Source organism: Lingula anatina, chromosome 6 (assembly GCF_051362555.1).
Source record: "Lingula anatina isolate TDL-2025a chromosome 6, LinAna3.0, whole genome shotgun sequence".
NCBI lineage: Eukaryota > Metazoa > Brachiopoda > Lingulata > Lingulida > Lingulidae > Lingula > Lingula anatina.
Window position 1 is genome coordinate 2,255,494 of NC_141772.1, and position 20,855 is coordinate 2,276,348.

The following is a 20,855-nucleotide window of genomic DNA, read 5'->3' on the forward strand; positions in this document are numbered from 1 at the left end:
TGCTGAACAGATTAAAAACAGAGAAAAATTAGCTTAGGCTTGAGTACAACCACCCCAACCCCAAACGTTGACATTTATTTTTCAGAAACTGCCAAAAAAAAAGGCATTTTAGAAAATTGTGTATAAACACCCCGAGTATCTGAGATGACTGACAGCCCATTTCCCTTCCACCTGCGTGCCTCTGCCGTTCAGGAAGTAATTCAGGAAGCAATAGAGGTGAACCCATAATAGAGCGGGGCAAGCTTTTGGTAGCCTTTGAAATTTAAGGCATTGTCCTCAGATCACAAAGGTCAAATTATTTGTAAAATATTTCAATTTTATTTATTTATTTATTTATTTATTTATTTATCTATTTTTTTATTATTTTCAAATTTCAAACACTTATTTCTAAGATGGCGATTTTATTTGCTTTGGCTTCAAAATAATCATTACAAATATGCCAGGTAAAAATTATGTATATTTTCTTCATAACTGAGATTTTATAGTGACGACCTTTTAATAACAAATTGTAGAATGATTTTTTATAAATTATAACAAGGCTAAAATGATCGTTTTTACATCATCTTGGATACAGTTCACAATGTTTCCTGTTGTTACACAGTAATCACAACTTGCTTATGGCAGAGCAAGAAACAATAGAACACTTTGCCTTTTTCTTCTTAATTTAAATAAGATTTGCACTTGGCCATCCAACCAATAGTTAAATACATGATGCCACAAAAAGAAATCTGTTAAATAACAATTAATAATGTCTCTCACAAAAAAAAAGAGAATGTTTATTATGGGCATACCACATGACATAAAACCACTTGAGATAAAGAAGTTCAGTTGGAGGTTCACGGAGATCTCGTGAAATCGCGTCGGAATCTTTACATGAAACAAACGCCAGTAAAAAATGTCGACCTAAATTTTTGGTCTTATTTTCGTTCGCAAGTTGCGGCAAGCAGTATCTGTCTCCATTAATTATCCAACTTCATGTCTTTGACGTCTTTTGCCACTTTTTCTGTCGCCTTTTTCTGACTGTCTTTCTGCTTCTTCTGTTTCTTGGTTTCTTGTTCCTCGATAGGGGCTGGCTTCACAAACGGGAGCTTCTCCTTGTACGCTGGAATAATGAGGTTTGGATAAGAATACAAGCAAATCTTTTCTCGTATTTCATTTGCTAAATGGTAAACAAAACACACACAATGGCAAAATTAACCCCGTTTTGAGGTGTTTTCATTAGGAATACATTATTTTAATGTATCTGGACCAATTTACCTGGATCTACCGGCGCCTTAGCCCAACCTTAAACAGAATGCTGATCTCAACATCATAAATTATGTAAGATACCGGTATCTAGGGCCATTAGTTTGTCCAGAATACATTACGGGTGGATAATATCAACAGCACACAAAAGGGGTTCGAGACGGGTAACTGTGTACATGAATCAGATTACTTGAGAGCCATGCTTCAACTCTAAGCTACTAGTTTTTTATATTTCATTTGCATGATTGATTAAGGAGGCACAAACACACGCGTGCATGCACACACATGCAGACACAAACATCTCGAATTACATTAAAATTATAGGAATCTTTTGAAAGGATCAGAGAGTAATCACCTTCTGGCATGTATGGCTTCAGAACCTCAGGAACAATGATCCCGTCCTCCGTCTGGTAGTTCTCCAAGATGGCGCAGATCACTCTGGTCGTGGCACACATGGTGGCGTTCAACATGTGCACGTACTCTGTCTGCAACGACGAAATAACACCATGCTCTTAGTTATGGCGACCACCATTTAAGTTCATATTAGAATAATGACACACTATGCAATATTACAGTTAATTTTTGGTGCCCTTCATTTGAAAGAAAAATCAAAAGAATATACACAATTTTTCATAGGTTTATGATATATTCTATATAGTATGTTAATAAAATTACATTATTAATAAGATAACAAAAAATCGAGACCGGAGACAGGGATAGTGAATATTAAAAGGAAAAAATGCAACTTTGCAAGATGCAACTTTGCCTTCTACTTCTATGAACTAGATGAGAGAATGTAATAAAAGGAGGCAGCACTTCCATTGAATTTTCCATCTGTTTTTATCATTTCATACAAAACCAAGAAAATTCCCTAATTCTCGTTCACAGTCACAGAGAAGAAAGAGGAAAAAACACCAAAACAAGTAAGCATCCCATCTCTTTAATATATTCAAAATTGAGAGGAGAGTACTCATCTAAATACTGTAACAGAAAATTTGGAGGAAAAATGAAAAAAGAAAAAAAAAACAAAAAAGTCCTTACCCCTGTTCCCATTTTCTTGGTCTCTCCATAGCGCACACGCAGCCGCCGCGCCTGATAGTCCGTGCAGTTAGAACAGGACACCAGTTCTCTGAACTTAGCAGAGCCAGGAAACCAAGCCTCCAGGTCCAGCTTCTTGGAGGCTGCGTTGTTCAGCTCTCCTGAGACACAAAATATTCTTCATAACATTAACATTCAATCATGTAGAAAGCAAAATGAACTAATAAATATGAAAAAGTAATAATTTATCAATTAATGTAAGTATTAAAAATCAAACAATGTGACTTCATCATCTTTGTATTAACATATGTCTGATATAAAAATTAACTGTGCAATTTTGATAATCTACATAAAAATGACTGATGAGGTGGATGGTAAAAGAGAGAGACAGGCAGACGCAAAGACGGACAGTAACACTGCTAGTAAAATCAATCACTGTGGACACAAATGTTATGAATAATTCTAATAATTTTTAAGGACTCACAAAAAAAAAAACACATTCTGGTCTGGCACAACCCTCCACAGATTTTTCACCTACCACAATTTGACCACATTTCTCACCTGTGACAATGTTGACTACTCTGTATGGAATGCCCAGAGCTTGAGCATAGGCCTCTGCATTGCCTATCATCTCATCAAACATCTGCCATGATAACCCATCATGGGGAGAGGTGATACAAAACTGTTCAATCTGGAAAGACATCAGGCTTTCACAATGTATCATAATCCGATTAAAACTAATTACACACTTCTGGATGTAGGTATATGTATAACCATAAGACTGCATTGGCCGTTTATTATTTTTAAAAAACTCACAATCGAGAGAAATGATACAAAGGGAGTAAATGTGGATAAATAATTTTGTTCTGTAAAGCCACAGGGATTTTGAACCACACAGGCAATGGAATTCATCTTACAACAGAAAATGTTTAGTAATTTTGATCTTATTCTCAATTTTAAAGAAACAGTAGAATTATCATTTAAATGATAGAAAAATTGACATACTGAAAAGTGATGTACTATTTACATGACATACATATGGACAAGATATCAAAGACAAATCACATCTCGTTTGATTTCTTCTCTTACTTTCCAACACCCAGAATCCATTTGAGGCTCACCTTTTCAAACTGATGTACCCTGAAGATCCCCCTGGTGTCGCGGCCATGAGAGCCCGCCTCTTGTCTGAAGCACGTGGAGATTCCAGCGTAGCGTATTGGCAGGGAAGTCGTGGGGATCCACTCGTCCCTGTGGAATGCTGCGATGGGCTGCTCTGAGGTTGCTATTAGATATTTTTCTTCGTAGTCCTCTTTTTCTGTTGCTCCCTTACCTATAACCTGATGGTGAGAAAAGAGTGGGTTTGATTTTATTAAAGAGTGTTTTACTGTGATCATTTCTTCAAAACAACAAATAAATAATTTCATTTCCACTCAATTACCTGTATTTCAAGTCATGGTAGCTACTTGAAGAAACTGTTCGACTAAGTGTAACAAATGTACAACAGAACTGGTACATCTCATTTAAATATTTTTTGTACAACAAGTAGAATTTCAGACCAATTACGTCATATAAGGGTCATCTATAGCATGAAACATCATTCCATTCTACAGACCAATGAATTTTCCGACACAGAAAATTCCCCCTCTGTGACTTCCGAGCCCTCACCTTGTACAACTCCTCATCAAACTGGCTAAGCTGTGCCACCTCCTGCATCACCTCCTTCCTCATAAAGAACGGTGTGTACAGTGCCGTGAACCCTCTTTCCTGGAGCATTCTCAATGCAAGCTGGATCAGGGCCTGCTCTAGGAAGACTACTGGGCCCTAGTGTGGATAGCAAATATATAAGTAAACTGTGCTGTATCAGGGCTCTAGAAAAACATTTGGACACTGGTATCAAGTATGGATAGCAAGTATGCTATTAGGCCCAGACAAAATGACACATAAAATCACAGATAAAAAATGTTCAAATAAAACAAATACCTTATATTGTTTCTCCTTTGCATGCAGACTTAAAGAGTTTATCATAAAAGCTCTGGAAGCACAAACACCTAACCTCTGCCACCCCCCCCCCCCCTCCCCAAAAAAATGTTTATACATATATAAAATAAACAACAATAATAATAACAACAAATCAATTGACCCTTATAAAGTTTTTATACACTATTTTTCAAAGAAGAATGCCATCTCATTTTAAACACCACAACACCCTTCCATCAAAGCCATCCATTTCAAAGCTGGTACACAACCTACCTTAATGAAATAACCCCTCCCTCCAGAAACAACTGCTCCCTTCTCTCCTTCATAACCATCTATCATTACAATCAGATCCACATGGGAGTATTTCTTCTTTGTCTCCACGTCTCCCCACGTTCTTTCAATACCATTCTCCTCCTGGTAAAATAATTTATATTTATTTAGTACAAGTTATATTATAACAATATTTTCATACATGCTGAAGCTGGTAAGACCAAATAATGTCTTTTGAATGTTCGAAATGGTCATAAAAATGTTATAAATGGTCATCAGTGACCAATTAAAATCCTCTGAGGACAGCATGTCACTATATAAAAATATATAATAACTGTGAGGCTACAGACAGTCTGTGGGCCATTCTTTACAAACCCTGCATCCATTATTCAAAAAACCAACATCTGAGATATGGGATACTGAAGTGCATTTCCTTCCCCTACCTCATCATTGCTAACAATGCACGATTCATGGCACATGTTTCCTATTTCTTTCAGCGACTCATCCCTCGTCTGTTCCACAGTGACGCGTCTCTGGTCACATTGAGCCATCTTCTCATCAAGAACTGCTCGGATACGCTTGATCTGGGTCACTGTCAGTTCCTAAAAATAAAAATATAGATGTATGAAGTATTGAGCTGTGATTATAAAATTAACCAGGCTCTATGGCATTAATGCTGGGGTCTGTTTAACATAACATAACATGCAAAGTATGACCTTATTAACTTTGACCCAAGATATACATTAATATGTAGTAGTCTGATGAAATACCACCTTAGATATAACAAGAAAGACATTGCCATTGTTTAAGGCAAAAAGTTACTTTTTTTGCAGTTAACAATATATTAAGTATCCTATTTGGGATTTCCATGCCCAACTGAGTTTTAAGATCTGAACTGGGAAGGTAAGGCGCTATGCAGGATCAGAAAAGCATGATTTAGGGACATTTTCAAACACATTTTAAAACAAAGGGAAACCAAATCTCTGGTTTGAAAGTTTAGACCAAGTTTTTTGTTTGTTAGTTTGCTTTTTTAACCAGCCCCTGGTTACCAAAAGAACTAGAAGGCTAAAACACTTCCAGTACAGGCTGGGTTTTAGTTAAGACTACCTTGAGCTGCTCTGCAGTCATATTCTCCAGACCGTCTAGGATTGCTTGAGGCACTGTCTCATCATCTCCAACAGCTTCTTTTTTCTGAAAACACAAGTGATGAAAAGTTTATGCATGTTATATGCAATCTAAGTCAGTTGAGACAATAAATTTAATAACTTTTAAAAAGGTCTATTTAATTTTTTAAATTATATTTCTCTACATGACCATCATGGCTTGTGTGCCCCATCAGTGACCAGCCAAAGTCCAGAGTTGTAAATTATATATAATAACTATGTAAATAACACTGACATAATAAATATAATCTCATCAGTGAAAAGGAACAACCTACTGGACAATTACAAAGGAGCGGAAAATTAACATTGATTTTTTAAAAAGTAAACTGTTTGCCTTGAGGTCAGGGACAGCTTCCTCTTCAAATGTTATCAGTTTAATATTGCATCTGATATCATCTGACAAGAGTTTGATAAACAAACATTTTCTATGTCAAGTGATATACCATACCTTCATCTTCTCTCCTATCACTTTGCTGCATAGATTCTTCAATTTATTCCAGTTATCTGCTTGGTACCGTACTAAAATAAATAAATAAATATATGAAAAAAATTAAGAAAAATGTACTGCAAATGATATCATGAGACAAATTCTACTTGGATCCACCACGATGGATCTCATACATTTAAGTACCGAAGGCAATCCAATTAGTAAAAGTAACATTACTAACCGCAATGAATACCTGAGAATAGTTCGTTTGGTGTCTGACTACGTATGCATGAATTTGTAGACACAATTCTAATAAGTAATTACAAAGTGACGACGGTAGTCGAGAGGCTACACCAGTACAGCATACATCACTTACGTTGTCTCCATTCTGTGTCTGCCTCAACAACTTTATCAACTAAAGTCACATCTTTAAATCTTTTGGCCTGATTTTCCCTGATCTTGTCTGGATATCCGCCCTTGTCGGAGCGAAAAATTTCAATATCTAATACCATTTTTCTTGAAAATATGTGGAGGAAAGCTCGTCTGTCGCGATTCCACCGGCATGAACAGGAAGTCTAACTGCGCATGTATAAAATTAAGCACAAGGGACAGTTAATTATTCTAGGAATTTCAACAGTAAAATGTGTTAAACCCATATAATCCACTTCATTATTTTATAATCATCCAATCAGTCTTTTATAAATATAATTACACTATGTATTTCAGCATGACTTAAGCTGAATATGGAAGTTATCGGAGAGAAAAATAATGATATAATTTATGCTCCCTAAAATGACCCCATTGCATCAGCCGGCCTCAGCTGTGCATTGTGAGTAATCATGTTCATTTATAGGAAAAGTGTGCATTGCATCAAAAAATGTAATTTGGAACCTTTCGTAAGATTAAATAAACACAAAAATACACCATTAATAATATGAGTGTGATTTTCCTTTTATAAATTTTGCAGGGTACTTAGTACTGTGGAAATATTAGATGACAGCTGGTCCTACATGCTTAGTAGGACCCACCAAACTTTGCTGAGGAGGGGTACTTCAGTAAGATAAGTTGGTGGAAACCATTAAAAAGAAAAAAATTAATGCAGATAATTATTACTCCACCTTTATCATAGCACAGAGCAAAAAAGTATCAAAGAGTTCTGAGTTACTGGACCAAAATAAGTTAAAATAAAAACAACAGTTCAATGATTGATAATATATATATTTATTACAAGAACAATATCACAGAATACAATGTATATGACAAGGAGATATATCAAAGACTCTAAAAAGAGGGGAAAAACAAGTAACACAGCATATAACCAAAGTACGTGTATGTATTTAAATTTTGCTGAGCACCTTCCCACTTAATTCTTATTGACTTTGTTTCGTAGTCTAAGATGCAGATTATTCATGTGACTACACCCAAAATATATTCACTGTTGTAATTTCACTGATATGCTGAAGTGCATTTGCATAACTTACAAAGTGAACAATATTATATCTTGATCATGAAGTTACATTTTCTACCTTATATGCATAGTCACATGAACCACCAACTCCTGAGAAAATTCCAATGTGGCAGGTAAACTAGGATACCAAGTATGCCTGAGAAAGGTTTGCTTTATCAAAACTCAATAATTCAAAGACGAATACTAAAATACCTTCTTTCAAATAAAAAAATCACCTTTCTAGGTAAAAATTGCATACAAGACTTCTATTCATGAAATGTTTTTCTCATAAGTATAAATCAGTCTTCTCACGACCAAAATGGACACCGTAAATTATCGAGCTGAGCCTGCTGTAGGTGGCTAACCTGGCTTTAAGGCTCCACTGTCATACAACGGTTCCAAACTTGGTAGGAGAAAAGAGTGAAATAACAAATGAGACATAACTTTAACATCATCAGCTTTTAGTTTCTGGCACGAGGTAAACTGTCTAAGGAGTGCTAGAGTGTTGGTATGCAGCCAAAAAAGAGGAATGGCTTGTGTTCTTATAAAGACCTCCTATTTCTTTTATGACAGAGCAACAGCTAGGGTTTTAATACATATGGGGAGGAAGTTATCAGACATGGTAAATAATATCACAATTGAAGGTGAAAAGACTACATGTACTTCAGCAATGACATAGGCTTTGAAAATTCTATACACTTTGATGTTTATATCTCAAACAGCAGCATAGTCTTCATGTTTTATCACATAAATCAATAAACAAATTTTACAACTATTTCATAAATTAGCCTTAAATAAATAAATAAATATCACAAAAATATAAATCAATAAAATGTGCTGTTTTCCAGTCAGTCTATTTCCTCCTTCCCTCTGTCCATCCTCTAAGCTGTATCCCCTGTCATCTTTATCGTCACCCACTCCTGGTGTTACACTGAGTTTGGTTGTAAGTGTATGGCTCAGGTGCTATCGGCTGCTTGGGGGAGTCGTAATACCCATTTGCTGTTGGTCCATAAGACCCTGGAAGTAATTACATACTTTTAAAATACATGTACACGTAATAACAATGCTAATACTGCACTTGTAAAAGACAGTATTAGCAGCACTACAATACAGTCCAACAACACAGGGAAACAGATTATTCAATTTTTTTTTTTTTTTTTTTTTTACATAGAAATTAATTTCATGGCATATGAGAATAGGGAAGGCTTATTTCATTAAAGGACCCTTGTTTCTAACAAGATCTTTTTTATAAGGTTTTCTAACTAATTTTCATGCCAATACCATTTATTTGACCCCTCCCTGAACCCCAATATAACTATCTCCTTCTCTCTCTCTCTGTCTTTTCATTTTTGTGTCACCGGTCATTGTGATTAGGCCGAAAGATTGTAACTTTCACTTCAAAAAGTATGATCCATAACTTTAAATCAACTTGATGAATCAAAGCCATTCTCTATTGCTCTGTGATATTGATACTGTGGCCATGTACTTCTTGTGTATAACAGGTGCCAAACTTCTATTTTAAAACTGACATAGCACAGATTTACCTAGAGTCAAAGTGGGCCGATACTTATATATAAAAGATAAATTAAATATTCAGTCAAAATGACAATTGTTAAACTGGCCTCTCACCTCCAGAACTTTTGTCCTCGGCATATTTACTGATGACGCACTGTCTCTGCCCGATGCCTTTCACTTCCTCTGCCTCCTCTCTCTCCTGCTTTGACTTGCAGCTGTGGCGGATTTTGTCTGCCACATAGCTGCAAGCTGGAAATACAGGTGAAAGTTTTTGTTATATGTTACCAGTGTGAGTTTGGAACAATTCAATAATAAACATAGATTTTCTTAATGCAATTTCCTGAAAATTTCAGTAATTTTTCCTGCATCACCATGGCATACCCTATCAAAAAATGTTGAGCAGAGCTACTACCTATGAACCAGTTATCGGGGCCTTAATTCTAATTTTCATTATCACGCTTGAAATCTTCAGAAGAAATTAAATTTCTAAAATACCCTGTAGCCTGTAGACTTTTCAATCAAGGAAGTAAATATGGGACTAAGCAATTGGTTTAGCCATAGGTTTGACCGTTTATACGTCTGTGCTGCGAATAAGTCATATTTCAGTTATTCCTATCTTGAATCTTTTGGAAGATTTTGGTTTTGTCATTTTGCTGACTCATTACGATGGCTACATCATGAGAGTTTGCTATTTAGAATAACTATTTAGAATTACTCGACTCGAATGCAATTCTACCACTTAAAACCAGTTGTGGTGGCGAAATGGAACGCTTAATCGCTCCATTCTTAATCCAACTTTCACCAAAATTCCTACTTACCATTTATTATTAATCATACCATCTTTAAACAGTGGACAAGGCCTTGTTAAACAGTATTTTGAAGCAGAATCCACCTTCCTCCTCCCTACGTTTACGCTTTATATTATGTAAACACTTTCTCAACCGATAGATGTCACCAATTTCAAGATATGACAAAATATAAAACTTTTAGCTGATTAACAGATCAAGAGTTGACTTTTAAATTTAATGGAAAACTAAAACGTTACAAAAATTTTATATAAGATAAGAAATAAAATGAAACACACACTGTGACATACAAAAAAAAACTATTTTAAATCACACGGTGCAAAATGTAACGTTATCGACTTGCGCCATCTTTCGGCTACCTCCAAAACAAACGCTCTTAGAATATACGTTTCAGCCTGATCATGACGAGACATTGCATGTATGGAATCCACATTTTCTAAAACTTACATGACCATTTAAGAGACGGATGTACCCAAGTATAGCTAAGATCGTCATTTTTTATGTCTAATTATTGATTAAATGTGTATCTAACGTTTAACAGAATAAATTTTTTACATTTTGAACAAAAAAAATGTTTATTCGGGGCCGTAGCGATAGTCCGAAGGTTCAATAGTCCGAAGGTTCATTGGTCCGAATGTTCACTATAGGACCTTCGGACCAATGAACCCTTGATTAAAAAATCGATGAAAATGTTACCACTTTTCGGACCAATGAACCTTCGGACCAATGAACCTTCGGACTATCGAGACGCCCCCGTTTATTCTGAGGATTCTGATGCTGCACACATCGGTACCGGTGGCCTGGTCTATGCCCCGCCTTCGTTGTTAAGGGCCGTTGGCATGGGTAAACTCGGTGGGCGGACCTTAGCAGCATCAGCACAATTAGAGAAACAATAGAAGGGGATGCGCCATGCCCCCTTTGTCATAAACAGCGATCGGCAAAGCAGTGCCTATTGTTCCGCTTAAGATGTCTTGATAATCTATTCCGACACATTGGATTTGCTCGAAATACGCGTTCTCCTTGAATTGCTTGTTGTTACACGCGCTCTTTCGATTTACTTGTTAACTTTTTGAGATACGCAAAAAAAAGGGGAAAAATCCGTTGCTTGCTACCCGTGACAGCAACCGTCATACTATCGATTCATTTTCGACAACAGCTCGATGCAGCCGTTATATTTTTAAAAATCTACATGGACGTTACTAGGCATACGCACGGATGCACTGTGCGTACAATTTTTTCGCCAACCATGATATTATTTTATATAAATTTAGAGTATTTTTCACGGAATATGAAAGAAAATCCTCTGCTTATTAAAGTCACCTGTATGTACAAATCCTCTGTATCAATTGTTTAGGCACAATTGTTCTGACACCCCCCCCCCCCTCCTCTGCATCTATGCAGGGTCAGTGTGATTTTCCATGTGAAATGGGCCAGTATGGCTCGGGAAAGTGCATGTGTTATTAATTTGTTAGAAATATTTGAATGATCAAAACAAAGTTCTGGGTCTTAATTGTTATGTCAATCTTAATATATAGAGGTGTTTTATTAATTATTTTTTAAAATGATTTTATAAAAGTACGCACCTTTGTGATGCTGGAACTAGCTAAAAAAAGTTATGAATTAAAATTGAAGTGATGACATGATCTAAACAACATTTAAAGTGATAAGGAAAAACTTGGCAAGCAAGGGGGATGTAAGCCTACCTTCCACGGCTCATGTTAGATAACTGTTTATTTAAAACGTCTTCTTTTTAAATATGTATCCCATTCACCCACCTAAATATTAATTGTCTAAGGGCACCATATAATAATAAATAATAATAATAAGATTCTTATATGGCGCCTTACATTCTATCTCAAGGCGCCTTACAATAATGGCTAATATACTAAAATCATTAAAATGACTACAATATTTTAATCATAAACTCTCATTGGAAACCATTTAAAATTTATACTACTAAAAATCAATCTTATTAAAAACATATATATATTTAAATAAAATCTAAGAGATATAGACAGAATTAAAAATGTGGGTCTTTAAAAGAGATTTAAAATTGTCAAAGTCTTCTGTTTTTCTAATAAAATTTGGTAGACCATTCCACACTTTTGGGGCGTAGATTATAAAAGCACGATCTCCATAACATTTTAGGCACCCCTTCTCTAAAACAGAATGTTCTAAAATAAAATCATTCTCAGTATTAAAACGTGTGGACCGCCGTGGTAAGTTAAAACAGATAAGATCAGATAAATATAATGGTCCTTGTGAATGAATCGCCTTAAAAATAATACAGAGTACTTTAAAATCAATCCTCTGCTTCACAGGCAGCCAGCGTAATTCTTTCAGAATGGGAGTGATATGGTGTGTACTATTGTACTTAATTTGACAAACCAGTCTTGCAGCTGAGTTTTGAATAACTTCTAACTTTTTAATCTGATAGTCACAAATACCAAAGAGGAGACTATTGCAGTAATCTAATCTTGATGATATAAATGCATGTACTAATTTTTCAGTGGTTTTGTTATCTAACACTTTCCTTATTGTAACATATGTAACATCTCAAAACAACTATATATGTAGACTGTAAAAGTCGTTTTTATTAATATCTTACATTTTTTAGAAAGTGAAATAGTGAAATTTTAATCACTGTTTTATTACCAATTCCTTCACAATATTATTGGTTTATAGTTTTCACCTGTAGACCTATTCGAAATGTAAATGCTACACAATGCAACCTCCCGAACAAACGAAACTTCCGGTAGGCATTAAGTCCCCAAGCCCCAAAATTGCCGAACAACTTTTAGCACAGCCGAAACGCAGTTTTAAGCTGGTCATCTGTGAGGATGTCGCCGTATATTTGGAGACATGACATGCGACCCTGGAAATTTCTATGTACTTTATGTCTTATCTTGGACCGAGCAAGGTAAAGGTCGTAGTTTGTATCAAAATAACCTCCTCCGCGCTTCTGAGTAGAAATGACCGTGTTAAGGGAGGCGTTCAGTCTTCCAGCACGCACCGTATACAGCTCTGACGCCCGATGATACTGCACAACGATTTTCAACCACCTGTTCAGGGATGTGTAAAAGATTACAACTTCGTGCATTTGCTTATCAATTATTTCCATTTGCTTTTGATGAATCCAATAAAAAACACCAAGTTTGTTGCTTTTAGGATCATCTATAAACCCCAAGGGCATTTCCCAATCGGGCAACCGTGTCGGCATCAACCAAAACATCAAGGTTACAGAACCGTTTCTATTAAACAAGGAAGTGTTTCTTTTTGGAATATGTCCGAAAGAACTGTCGTCGACCCCACTAAACAATATGGCGCCCCCCTCCTTCCCGTCTGGCCCCGGTGCGAAGCTGGTGTTATATGTCACGCCGTCGTTGCCGTTCCCACTAAGGTCCCTAAGTTCATTCTTCGAATCCATGGCCCAGAAACCAAGGGGATTGGGAAGGCCTGAATAAATGGATATAAAACTATAATTACATATGCAAAAATTATTAAAATGAAGGAGTACTAACAACAAGCCTCAAAGCTTTAACACTGAATTTTATAAAAGACGCTTGACATATTATCCTTACTACACAAGTTACAATGAAAGATCTAATTGACATAGAGGAAGTGCATGTTATACAATGTATATCAGGAGTTATGTACAAAAAATCTCAAGTAGTCTAAGACGAATTTCTTTTAAATGTGGTACGTATGTCTATAGCTAATCACTTCATGGTCATTTTCTTGCCTTGTGGTTTTCCATCTTACCTGAAAATGTCATTGGAGTCGGCTTAACAGTTGTCGTTGCTGTAGACGGAGGTACTGTGCTTGACCTCTCTGTTGTCGTCTTCCTGGTCGACATGGGAACCGATATAGTTGTTGATTTTTGTTGGGCTGAGGCTGCAACTTTACACTGTACATACTGCGCGGACAGATCGCGGTAGACGGCAGCAGTAAACTTCAGTTCCATATCCAAAGCAGTCTCCGTATTCCGCCGCCGGCCGAACTCAGGAGGGTAGTTAAGTCCGGTGAACTTTTGAACCAGGCCCGAACATTCTGCTAAGAGGTGTTGTTTCAAAGACGACAGTTTGTGATTCAGTACGTACAATTCCAATTGTTTGGAAAGGACGTTTCCAGTTGGCATAGCTGCACTTGTCAGGCAGAACTCGAAACATAGGAGAACTGCGATCTGGACCGATGTTAGCGTTCCCATGGTCTTTCCGCTTGTGTTGGAATGGTGACGCGAAAATGTACTTAAAGCGTCTATGACGTCATTCGGCATTGCTTGATGGTTCTGGTCACACAAGAGGCAATTTGGTTTATTTTCACGTTAGCTCTACTATGGTTAAACACGTACATAACACACTGTATCTTTACACGTAGGGTCTGGTATCTACTACTAAATGCCACATTTCCAAGGCCTTGTGAAAATCTAAGATATTTCACGAAGTTGATTGGTCCAAGTTGGCCTTTCTTTGAGTGTTTACTTCTCTACCTTAATTCTGATGGACAGCAGTGCAAAATTCTGACCTAACCTTCTTTTAAGTTCACAGGTCTAATGGCGCTTTGCTGATAAGTTTCAGTTAAAGTCACGTTGCTCACTCCCAGTGATGACTTTCGCGACCTCATAAGGTGATTAACGCACGAAATGTGCATCTGTGCACCTCTCAATGATTAACTACCAGACAACATTAATACAACATGTGTATTAAAGGTACACAATGTCTATAAGACATTAAATTTATTCTTCTTAGCAAGATATTTAATTCAACGTGTTTCGTTTAATCACCTAGGTACATCTTATCCGAAACCACTGACAATACTACGATTTATATTAGCAATTTAAAATTTACGTTCCCAGTCTGGTAATGAAAATAGAGAGTTCTGAGGTTCACTCACAATGGTGAAAATAGACATTCAAACCTCAAAATCTGCTTTATAGATTGCCATTTTCTGAATTGTTTTGGAAAAGAGGTACCACGCCCACTCACCCCCACATACCCCCAGTTTCTGCCACTGACGTAGTATTAAGGTACCCGCATGAGATTTTCTGGCGAGAATTTAAACAAATGCTAAATCGAATGCCTTCAAGTCTACAGGGTACCGTGATCGCATTTTATGACCTCATAAGTCGGTTAGAGCGCCCACGACTTGTGTGTGTGCATCTGTATAATTCTCATTGGTGATATACTACATGTGCTGGCAGACCCCTTAATGCCATAATTAATTGCAGTTTAACATTGAATTAAAAATATCCTTTCGTCATGTTTCCTAACGAAGAAGAAGGAATGTGAATGTTAATCATGAATTTAAAAACGCAAATGAAGAACTCGCAAACAGTACCTGGCGTTCTCTTTGCCTTTAGGTGACGGCTATTATCAATTCCATGAGTTTTATTCATCAAGTTGTGTTTGCATTTTTTTATGCAATTATGTTAATTTCAGATTATTGGGAGAGAATAAATTCTTTTATCTTTGGTCGATATAAAGTAATATAGGTACAGTAGTACGCATATACCTTGCACTACAGCGCGGTATCTTAACATAAACGAGATCCGAAGATTTAAACGTGGCATGTTTTAAGTTACATATTAAATGCCTATACTTATGAATTATGTGTTTTTTTTCTTTAATAATTACTTTCTGCTCATTCTGTTTCAAATCATTCGTTATGTAGCAAAATTCTTAAAGAATAAGAAAAATTAGTGAAGAACCAAGATTTAAATAAAAAGCGTTTACCGGTGTTGAAAAAAATCCCCAGTCCTTAATTAAAAAGAGTGTAGGCCTAAAAACATAAAGTTAAGAGATGAAATGGATTTTCTTTATGATAAGGTATTATCGTTAAACGTAATTTAAGAACAACAGAATCTAAATAAATGCAAAAAAGGATGATTCGACCTCAGTTGGAGAATTATGACTGACTTATAGATAAAAAACAATCTGTAAAGTTCCATCACAGTCTTAATTTCATTAAGGCCGAACTCAGCATACACGTTAACCCGCAGTTTACACCCGGTGCTGCTGTGCCTTCGTATCTTATACAGCGGTGCACGTCCGACCGACATATACTGTCTCGTGAATAGTGGGCGGTGAATTGGGCTTTGGCGCAGTTTTCATACCACCAGCCACCTCCGTTACTCAAGGCACAGCTGGATCCAGTGTTAGCGGCATTGTCTCGATCGAAAGTCGAAAATGCCAACCCCTGGGTGATATTAGCAAAACTGTCTTGCGTGACGTTACCTGAATAGCCATCTAGGTACAGACCGTAATTTGCCTCTTCTTCCGCGACGCGAAAGAGGCTGTATTGGATATAGATGGCGCTACTGGGAAGAGCGACCATGTCAACTTTTAAAGTTGCGTTGCTGTTTTGAGAATTGGTGATTTGGCTGAGAAGCTCCAGTCCAAGCCAATAGTCTCCCGCTGTAGAGTTTCCGAATCCGGTCTTATAATCCGCCCAAGTTCTGTTAAAATTGAGATCTTCGCTGGTCCGTTTTAGAAAGATTAACCAGCCGTCTTCGCACTGCGCGCTCTTTGTGAAGTTGTCGCATGCTATTTCCATGGTACCTGGATAAAAATGACATGAATGAAATTTCAAAACAGTTTCTTTGCGACTTTGTAGCAAAATAAAAGTTTCGCCGAAAAGTTTGGAAATATATTATATTTTTTAATATGAAATTTCCAAACTTTTCGGCGAAAGTTTTAAAAAATTCATGAATTACGATATCCAAATATCCAAACAATTTTTGAATAAAAAGAAAACTAACATGCTGTGTATAGTGTGTATGTTTGTGTGTATGTGTGTGTGCGTACTTTTGTGTGTATGTATAAGTGTGAGGGGGGGTGGGGGGTAGAGAATGGGAACCTTACATACCCGAAAAATTAGCCGGACACAAAGTAGTGTTCAAACACCCATAAACCGGTGAGACAGTAGAGGTAGCCACAGTAGTTAATTGCTCTGTGTTTCCAGTCGTGGTGGCATCCATTGACTGTGTCGTAGGCACAGTAGAAACTGTAGTCTCCATCGTCGTTGGTGCTTCTGTAGTGTCGACAGATCCAGCTGTTGTTGTCGTCTCTAATGCAATTATTGCTGTTGTAGTCAATAATGTGTCCACCACTGTTGACGATGTTGTCATTGTTGTTTCTGACGTAACTGTGGCTGTTGTTGACAAAGTGTCCACTGCTGTTGCTGTTGTTGTTATTGTTGTTGTTGCTGCACCAGTTACGGACCCAGTGACCGTGGCTGAAGTTGTAGTGGACACAATGACCGGTAAACTGGGCACCCCGGACGCAATGGTGGACCTGTCTACCGCACTGCCATTTGACTGTAAGGGAACTGGGTAGATGTGACATTGTATTAGTATAAAATACATTCAGTTGGACATCTATATCGCATTCTATATATTAAGTTTTTATTTAAGCATTTTATCTATTTAACAGAGTAATTATATATTATTATTTCATATTTTATTATGAACGACGACTATTAATAAAGAATCTGAGAGAGATCAAAATAGATAAAAGTTGAAATCATAATTATAGATAAAAAGTAGCGTCTTAACTATAGTTTTGCCTAATAAATTAAAGAACTTTAAAAAAGATAAGTTACAATTCAAAAATTATTCAACGTAAGTGTACAAACTATAAATGTTTGCAGTACAAAAGGGGTGCATGTTTTAACAACGGACAGATTTCAATTTTAATTCATTGCTTTTGGACCTTCAAGTAGTCGAGATCTTCACTGATCAATGTCTTTTAATAATATTGCGATGAACAAGCTGTCCCATTTCTGATATTTTAGTTGAATATCCCACGAATAACAAAACTTCTTAACATTCCTGTATTTTAGAAAAACGAACAAACGTATCGTCAAAAAAGTTCCATTTTTCTTTCCAAATTATTCGATTTTGATAGGGACACTAAAACGTAAGAAGAAAACAACGCGAAAGAACGTGCTGCTTTAGGGTATCGACCGGAATATTGTAAAATTAATAACTTAAGTGCTAAAATTTTGTTTCCGGCTAAAGTAAAAACTCAAAAATGAAAGACATTGCGAGGATTAAGGTAGTGTTTCGAACATTAAACACAAAAAGTAAATACAAGTGGGCGTCTTTCATAAGTAGTGATAGAGAAAATGACTATATATTTGCATATGGTGGGCCGTTCATCAATGTTGGATATCCTCACATCACGCACAGATAGACCTAATGGCGCCAAAAGTCTTTATTAGTAATCCAAAAAGTATCATATTTATTCAAGACGTTGTACAAGTACTATCGGCAAATAACGAAAACGAGATCTAGAGATGTTGTTTTTTAAAAATGGTAATAGATCCAAGCAGAACTTGCTCGTTATAAAGATCGATTCAGATTATTAGATGCGGTCGTTCCGAACCTTGGGTGGACTTGAAATCGTATTTGACGCTACACCAATGTCAAGGAGTGTCACATAAATAAACAACGTAAAAGCCGGCGATATGAGCTTGTTGGCATTTTCCCGTCGCATATCTGGCAAAGTTAATCGGCTGGAAAAAATTGACCGAGTCGCTGAATAAGCAAAGCGCGACTTATGACCTTTTTTCTGGCAAATTTGTAAAGAATTTGTCGGTGTCTTCTTACAGGCGAGCTACGGTAATTGATATAGACGTCAATCTTGTTTTGTTGAAGGTGCAGCATTGGCACCTTTTATACCCGAGTCACAAATTTGAAAGAAACTATAACACAACACTAGGTTACGGCATGGTCGCGAAGTTCACCCGACTACGTATTACGTAATTATCTTAAGTTTGCATGGCTCACTAGCAGGTTCGTAGAATTTGAAATTAGAAGGGGAAATATTAGATCGGCGGCCATCGTTGTAAACGAATCTCAAGACCATGAAAAACATTTTAATTAAATATTTTTATGATTGTATGCTGCAAAGGTGAAATTTTTATTCAGGGGCACTTGCATAAACAATCCGAATGCTAAACTAAGATTTTTTTCTTAAGCTTTTTTTTTCTTTTTATAATTAGTTTTTTCGTTAGCTATGTATTTAGCATTTTAAACCTTAATTTTCTTTCATATATATCAGCGATAATTCTTGTAATGAAACCTTGCTGTCGCAGTTACTTTTTATTTGTTATCTCCTTTTACTGAAATAATATAGTCAGCCCAAACTGCTCACTTTGAAAAAAAAAACATATCTTAGGCCACGAAATTGTGATGAACTTGTAAACCTGAGTCCAGTTTCTCTCATTTGATAATAAAGTATTCAAATTCTGAACCCCAGTTGAGTATTTATAAGCGAATAACTAGTCTGGAAGCTATCGTGGACTCGTAGGGTAACTTTTTATTCTTGTTTCTGCAACTGTATAATATAAATTTTGAAAACAAAATAGGTCACTTTCGCTCCAGTGATAACGTCAACAAAACCTGGGGCTATTATAACCCTTATTTACTTCCTTTAATTTTGAGCACTTATTTTCAAGATTTTCAGTTTCTCAAATGGAGAAAACAATACAATTTGCACGGATAAAAAATAGGGCATTACTCTGTGTCGAAACGTTTTTTTTTAAAGAAATTGTAGTTGTAGGGATAACAACTGTTCATTTTGACCAAAAATGAAATTTTCTAGGGTAAGCAGCAATTTTCCCATAATTACCACTGGTTAATGAATCCATTTCTACATGCAAAATTACTCCCTGTTTTTTTTTTTTTTTTTTTTTTTTTTTTTTTTTTTTTTTGTAATAATCTTTTAAGTTATTATTAACTAATGATAACTATATATACTATTTCTACCACAGCCTGTGGATTGAAATCCTTGGAATGTAATGGTTTTCTGGAACATTAAGATCATCAAGAAAAAAGTGTCCGGTGCATTTATTTATCCTCCTCAACCCTCAAGATCACAAATCCCTTAAGGCAATATCGCAATATATTCCGTTAACAGCACAACAAATTAGCACCCATCGCATTAATTATCTTTAAGCTAATCATTACATATAGAATGATCTTGCTTAATATTGTCAAGTGAGATAACAGTTACTGATACTTTGATGGATATTTTATCCTTTATTTTATTATTTATTTATATTTTTGATGTAAGCATAATAGAGTAGTGTTAGAAGAACCTTAGACAGCGAACAATATTTAAATGTGTTACACTTAAAAGCTGAATAAATTATTATTATTTTTTTAATGGTCAGTTTAGGGCATTTTTCAGGAATGACCATATGGGACCTAAACATGCGTCATTTTTCAAACTTTGTGAAGTGCCGCTATATCCATTTTAAAAGAGAAGTGAGGGTGGCTGAAACACTATCCAACCCCCACCCCCATCCCTACCCCACCACACCCCTGGGGCCGCCTATGACGTTGTTAACACTTTTAAGACACACTCACCGTTTGCAAACAGCACGAGGGGCACAATGATAGCGACCAGAACTCCGACCATTAAGACCCCCACCAATACCGCAATGAACACGTGCAGAGGCCTCCATCTTATGCACGGCCCCCGCCTCACTTTTCCGGGAGATCCGCGTGGATGCACACGGCTTCCCTTCATCTGAAGTTCGTATGCCTCGGCAACTTTCGCCCTCATCATCGGCAGCCTGTCATAAAATCCTCCCCGTCTGAGGTGATAAAGAGTGTCCGTGCTGGTGTTGCCGCTGGCGTCCGACATGACGACGAACCGTCATGTCGAATGTCAGTCGGTTTTTTTCTTGTGCGACGTGCGTTGTTGGATAACTAAGGCTGCGGCTGTTCTAGCACTGTTTTCACTCGCCAGGTGTTTTCGATGTTGAGGTGTGATGGAACGTGCAGGTGTCGACTTTATCTTGGGGTGCGCCGGTGTTAGATTTGTCTCCAAATTCTGTTCGACTGTGAATACGTTCTTTAGTCATATATCCTTCATTCGCCGGGATCGTCAGAGGGGTGTGCCGAGGTGATCTACTGTCAAACTAGTTTCAAAACCTGCGGCGTTTAAGTTAATACTGAC

General features: G+C 36.7%; 3 protein-coding genes and 1 long non-coding RNA gene across 4 annotated transcripts; all 4 read right to left on the reverse strand.

Annotated features, from left to right (window-relative positions):
• Positions 1 to 381: 381 nt before the first annotated feature.
• LOC106159415 (serine--tRNA ligase, cytoplasmic-like) lies at positions 382 to 6,716 on the reverse strand. Its single transcript, XM_013535697.2, has 11 exons — positions 6,497 to 6,716; positions 6,142 to 6,212; positions 5,638 to 5,721; positions 4,974 to 5,132; positions 4,534 to 4,674; positions 3,949 to 4,104; positions 3,405 to 3,620; positions 2,845 to 2,974; positions 2,287 to 2,444; positions 1,601 to 1,730; positions 382 to 1,102 (listed from the first exon to the last, which is right to left on the reverse strand). The coding sequence occupies exons 1-11, from the start codon at positions 6,630 to 6,632 to the stop codon at positions 960 to 962; spliced, it is 1,524 nt and encodes a 507-aa protein (XP_013391151.2). The 5' UTR covers positions 6,633 to 6,716; the 3' UTR covers positions 382 to 959.
• A 606-nt stretch (positions 6,717 to 7,322) lies between these two features.
• Positions 7,323 to 10,043, reverse strand: LOC106174738 (uncharacterized). Its single transcript, XR_001239631.2, has 3 exons — positions 9,901 to 10,043; positions 9,197 to 9,331; positions 7,323 to 8,584 (listed from the first exon to the last, which is right to left on the reverse strand). It is a non-coding gene; the product is annotated as an uncharacterized LOC106174738 (long non-coding RNA).
• A 2,642-nt stretch (positions 10,044 to 12,685) lies between these two features.
• LOC106174752 (uncharacterized) lies at positions 12,686 to 14,370 on the reverse strand. The gene is made up of 2 exons (XM_087015106.1): positions 13,651 to 14,370; positions 12,686 to 13,344 (listed from the first exon to the last, which is right to left on the reverse strand). Exons 1-2 carry the CDS (start codon positions 14,162 to 14,164, stop codon positions 12,686 to 12,688), a joined length of 1,173 nt encoding a protein of 390 aa, XP_086871232.1. The 5' UTR covers positions 14,165 to 14,370.
• Positions 14,371 to 15,226: 856 nt separating this feature from the next.
• Positions 15,227 to 20,540, reverse strand: LOC106159431 (uncharacterized). Its single transcript, XM_087015107.1, has 3 exons — positions 20,261 to 20,540; positions 16,753 to 17,214; positions 15,227 to 16,445 (listed from the first exon to the last, which is right to left on the reverse strand). Exons 1-3 carry the CDS (start codon positions 20,538 to 20,540, stop codon positions 15,835 to 15,837), a joined length of 1,353 nt encoding a protein of 450 aa, XP_086871233.1. The 3' UTR covers positions 15,227 to 15,834.
• Positions 20,541 to 20,855: the final 315 nt, after the last annotated feature.

Bases quoted from the DNA above. Each gene is read 5' to 3' on its own strand.
- LOC106159415 (XM_013535697.2), bottom strand. From the start codon at position 6,632: ATGGTATTAGATATTGAAATTTTTCGCTCCGACAAGGGCGGATATCCA. The intron at 6,213-6,496 runs GTAAGTGATGTA...TATTTATTTTAG, and splicing joins AGACACAGAATGGAGACAAC to TACGGTACCAAGCAGATAAC. The intron at 3,621-3,948 runs GTGAGGGCTCGG...TCTCACCATCAG, and splicing joins TTGATGAGGAGTTGTACAAG to GTTATAGGTAAGGGAGCAAC.
- LOC106174752 (XM_087015106.1), bottom strand. From the start codon at position 14,164: ATGCCGAATGACGTCATAGACGCTTTAAGTACATTTTCGCGTCACCAT. The intron at 13,345-13,650 runs GTAAGATGGAAA...CCATTTATTCAG, and splicing joins GACTCCAATGACATTTTCAG to GCCTTCCCAATCCCCTTGGT.
- LOC106159431 (XM_087015107.1), bottom strand. From the start codon at position 20,540: ATGTCGGACGCCAGCGGCAACACCAGCACGGACACTCTTTATCACCTC. The intron at 17,215-20,260 runs GTGAGTGTGTCT...ACATCTACCCAG, and splicing joins CCTCGTGCTGTTTGCAAACG to TTCCCTTACAGTCAAATGGC. The intron at 16,446-16,752 runs GTATGTAAGGTT...ATTTTTATCCAG, and splicing joins GTGTCCGGCTAATTTTTCGG to GTACCATGGAAATAGCATGC.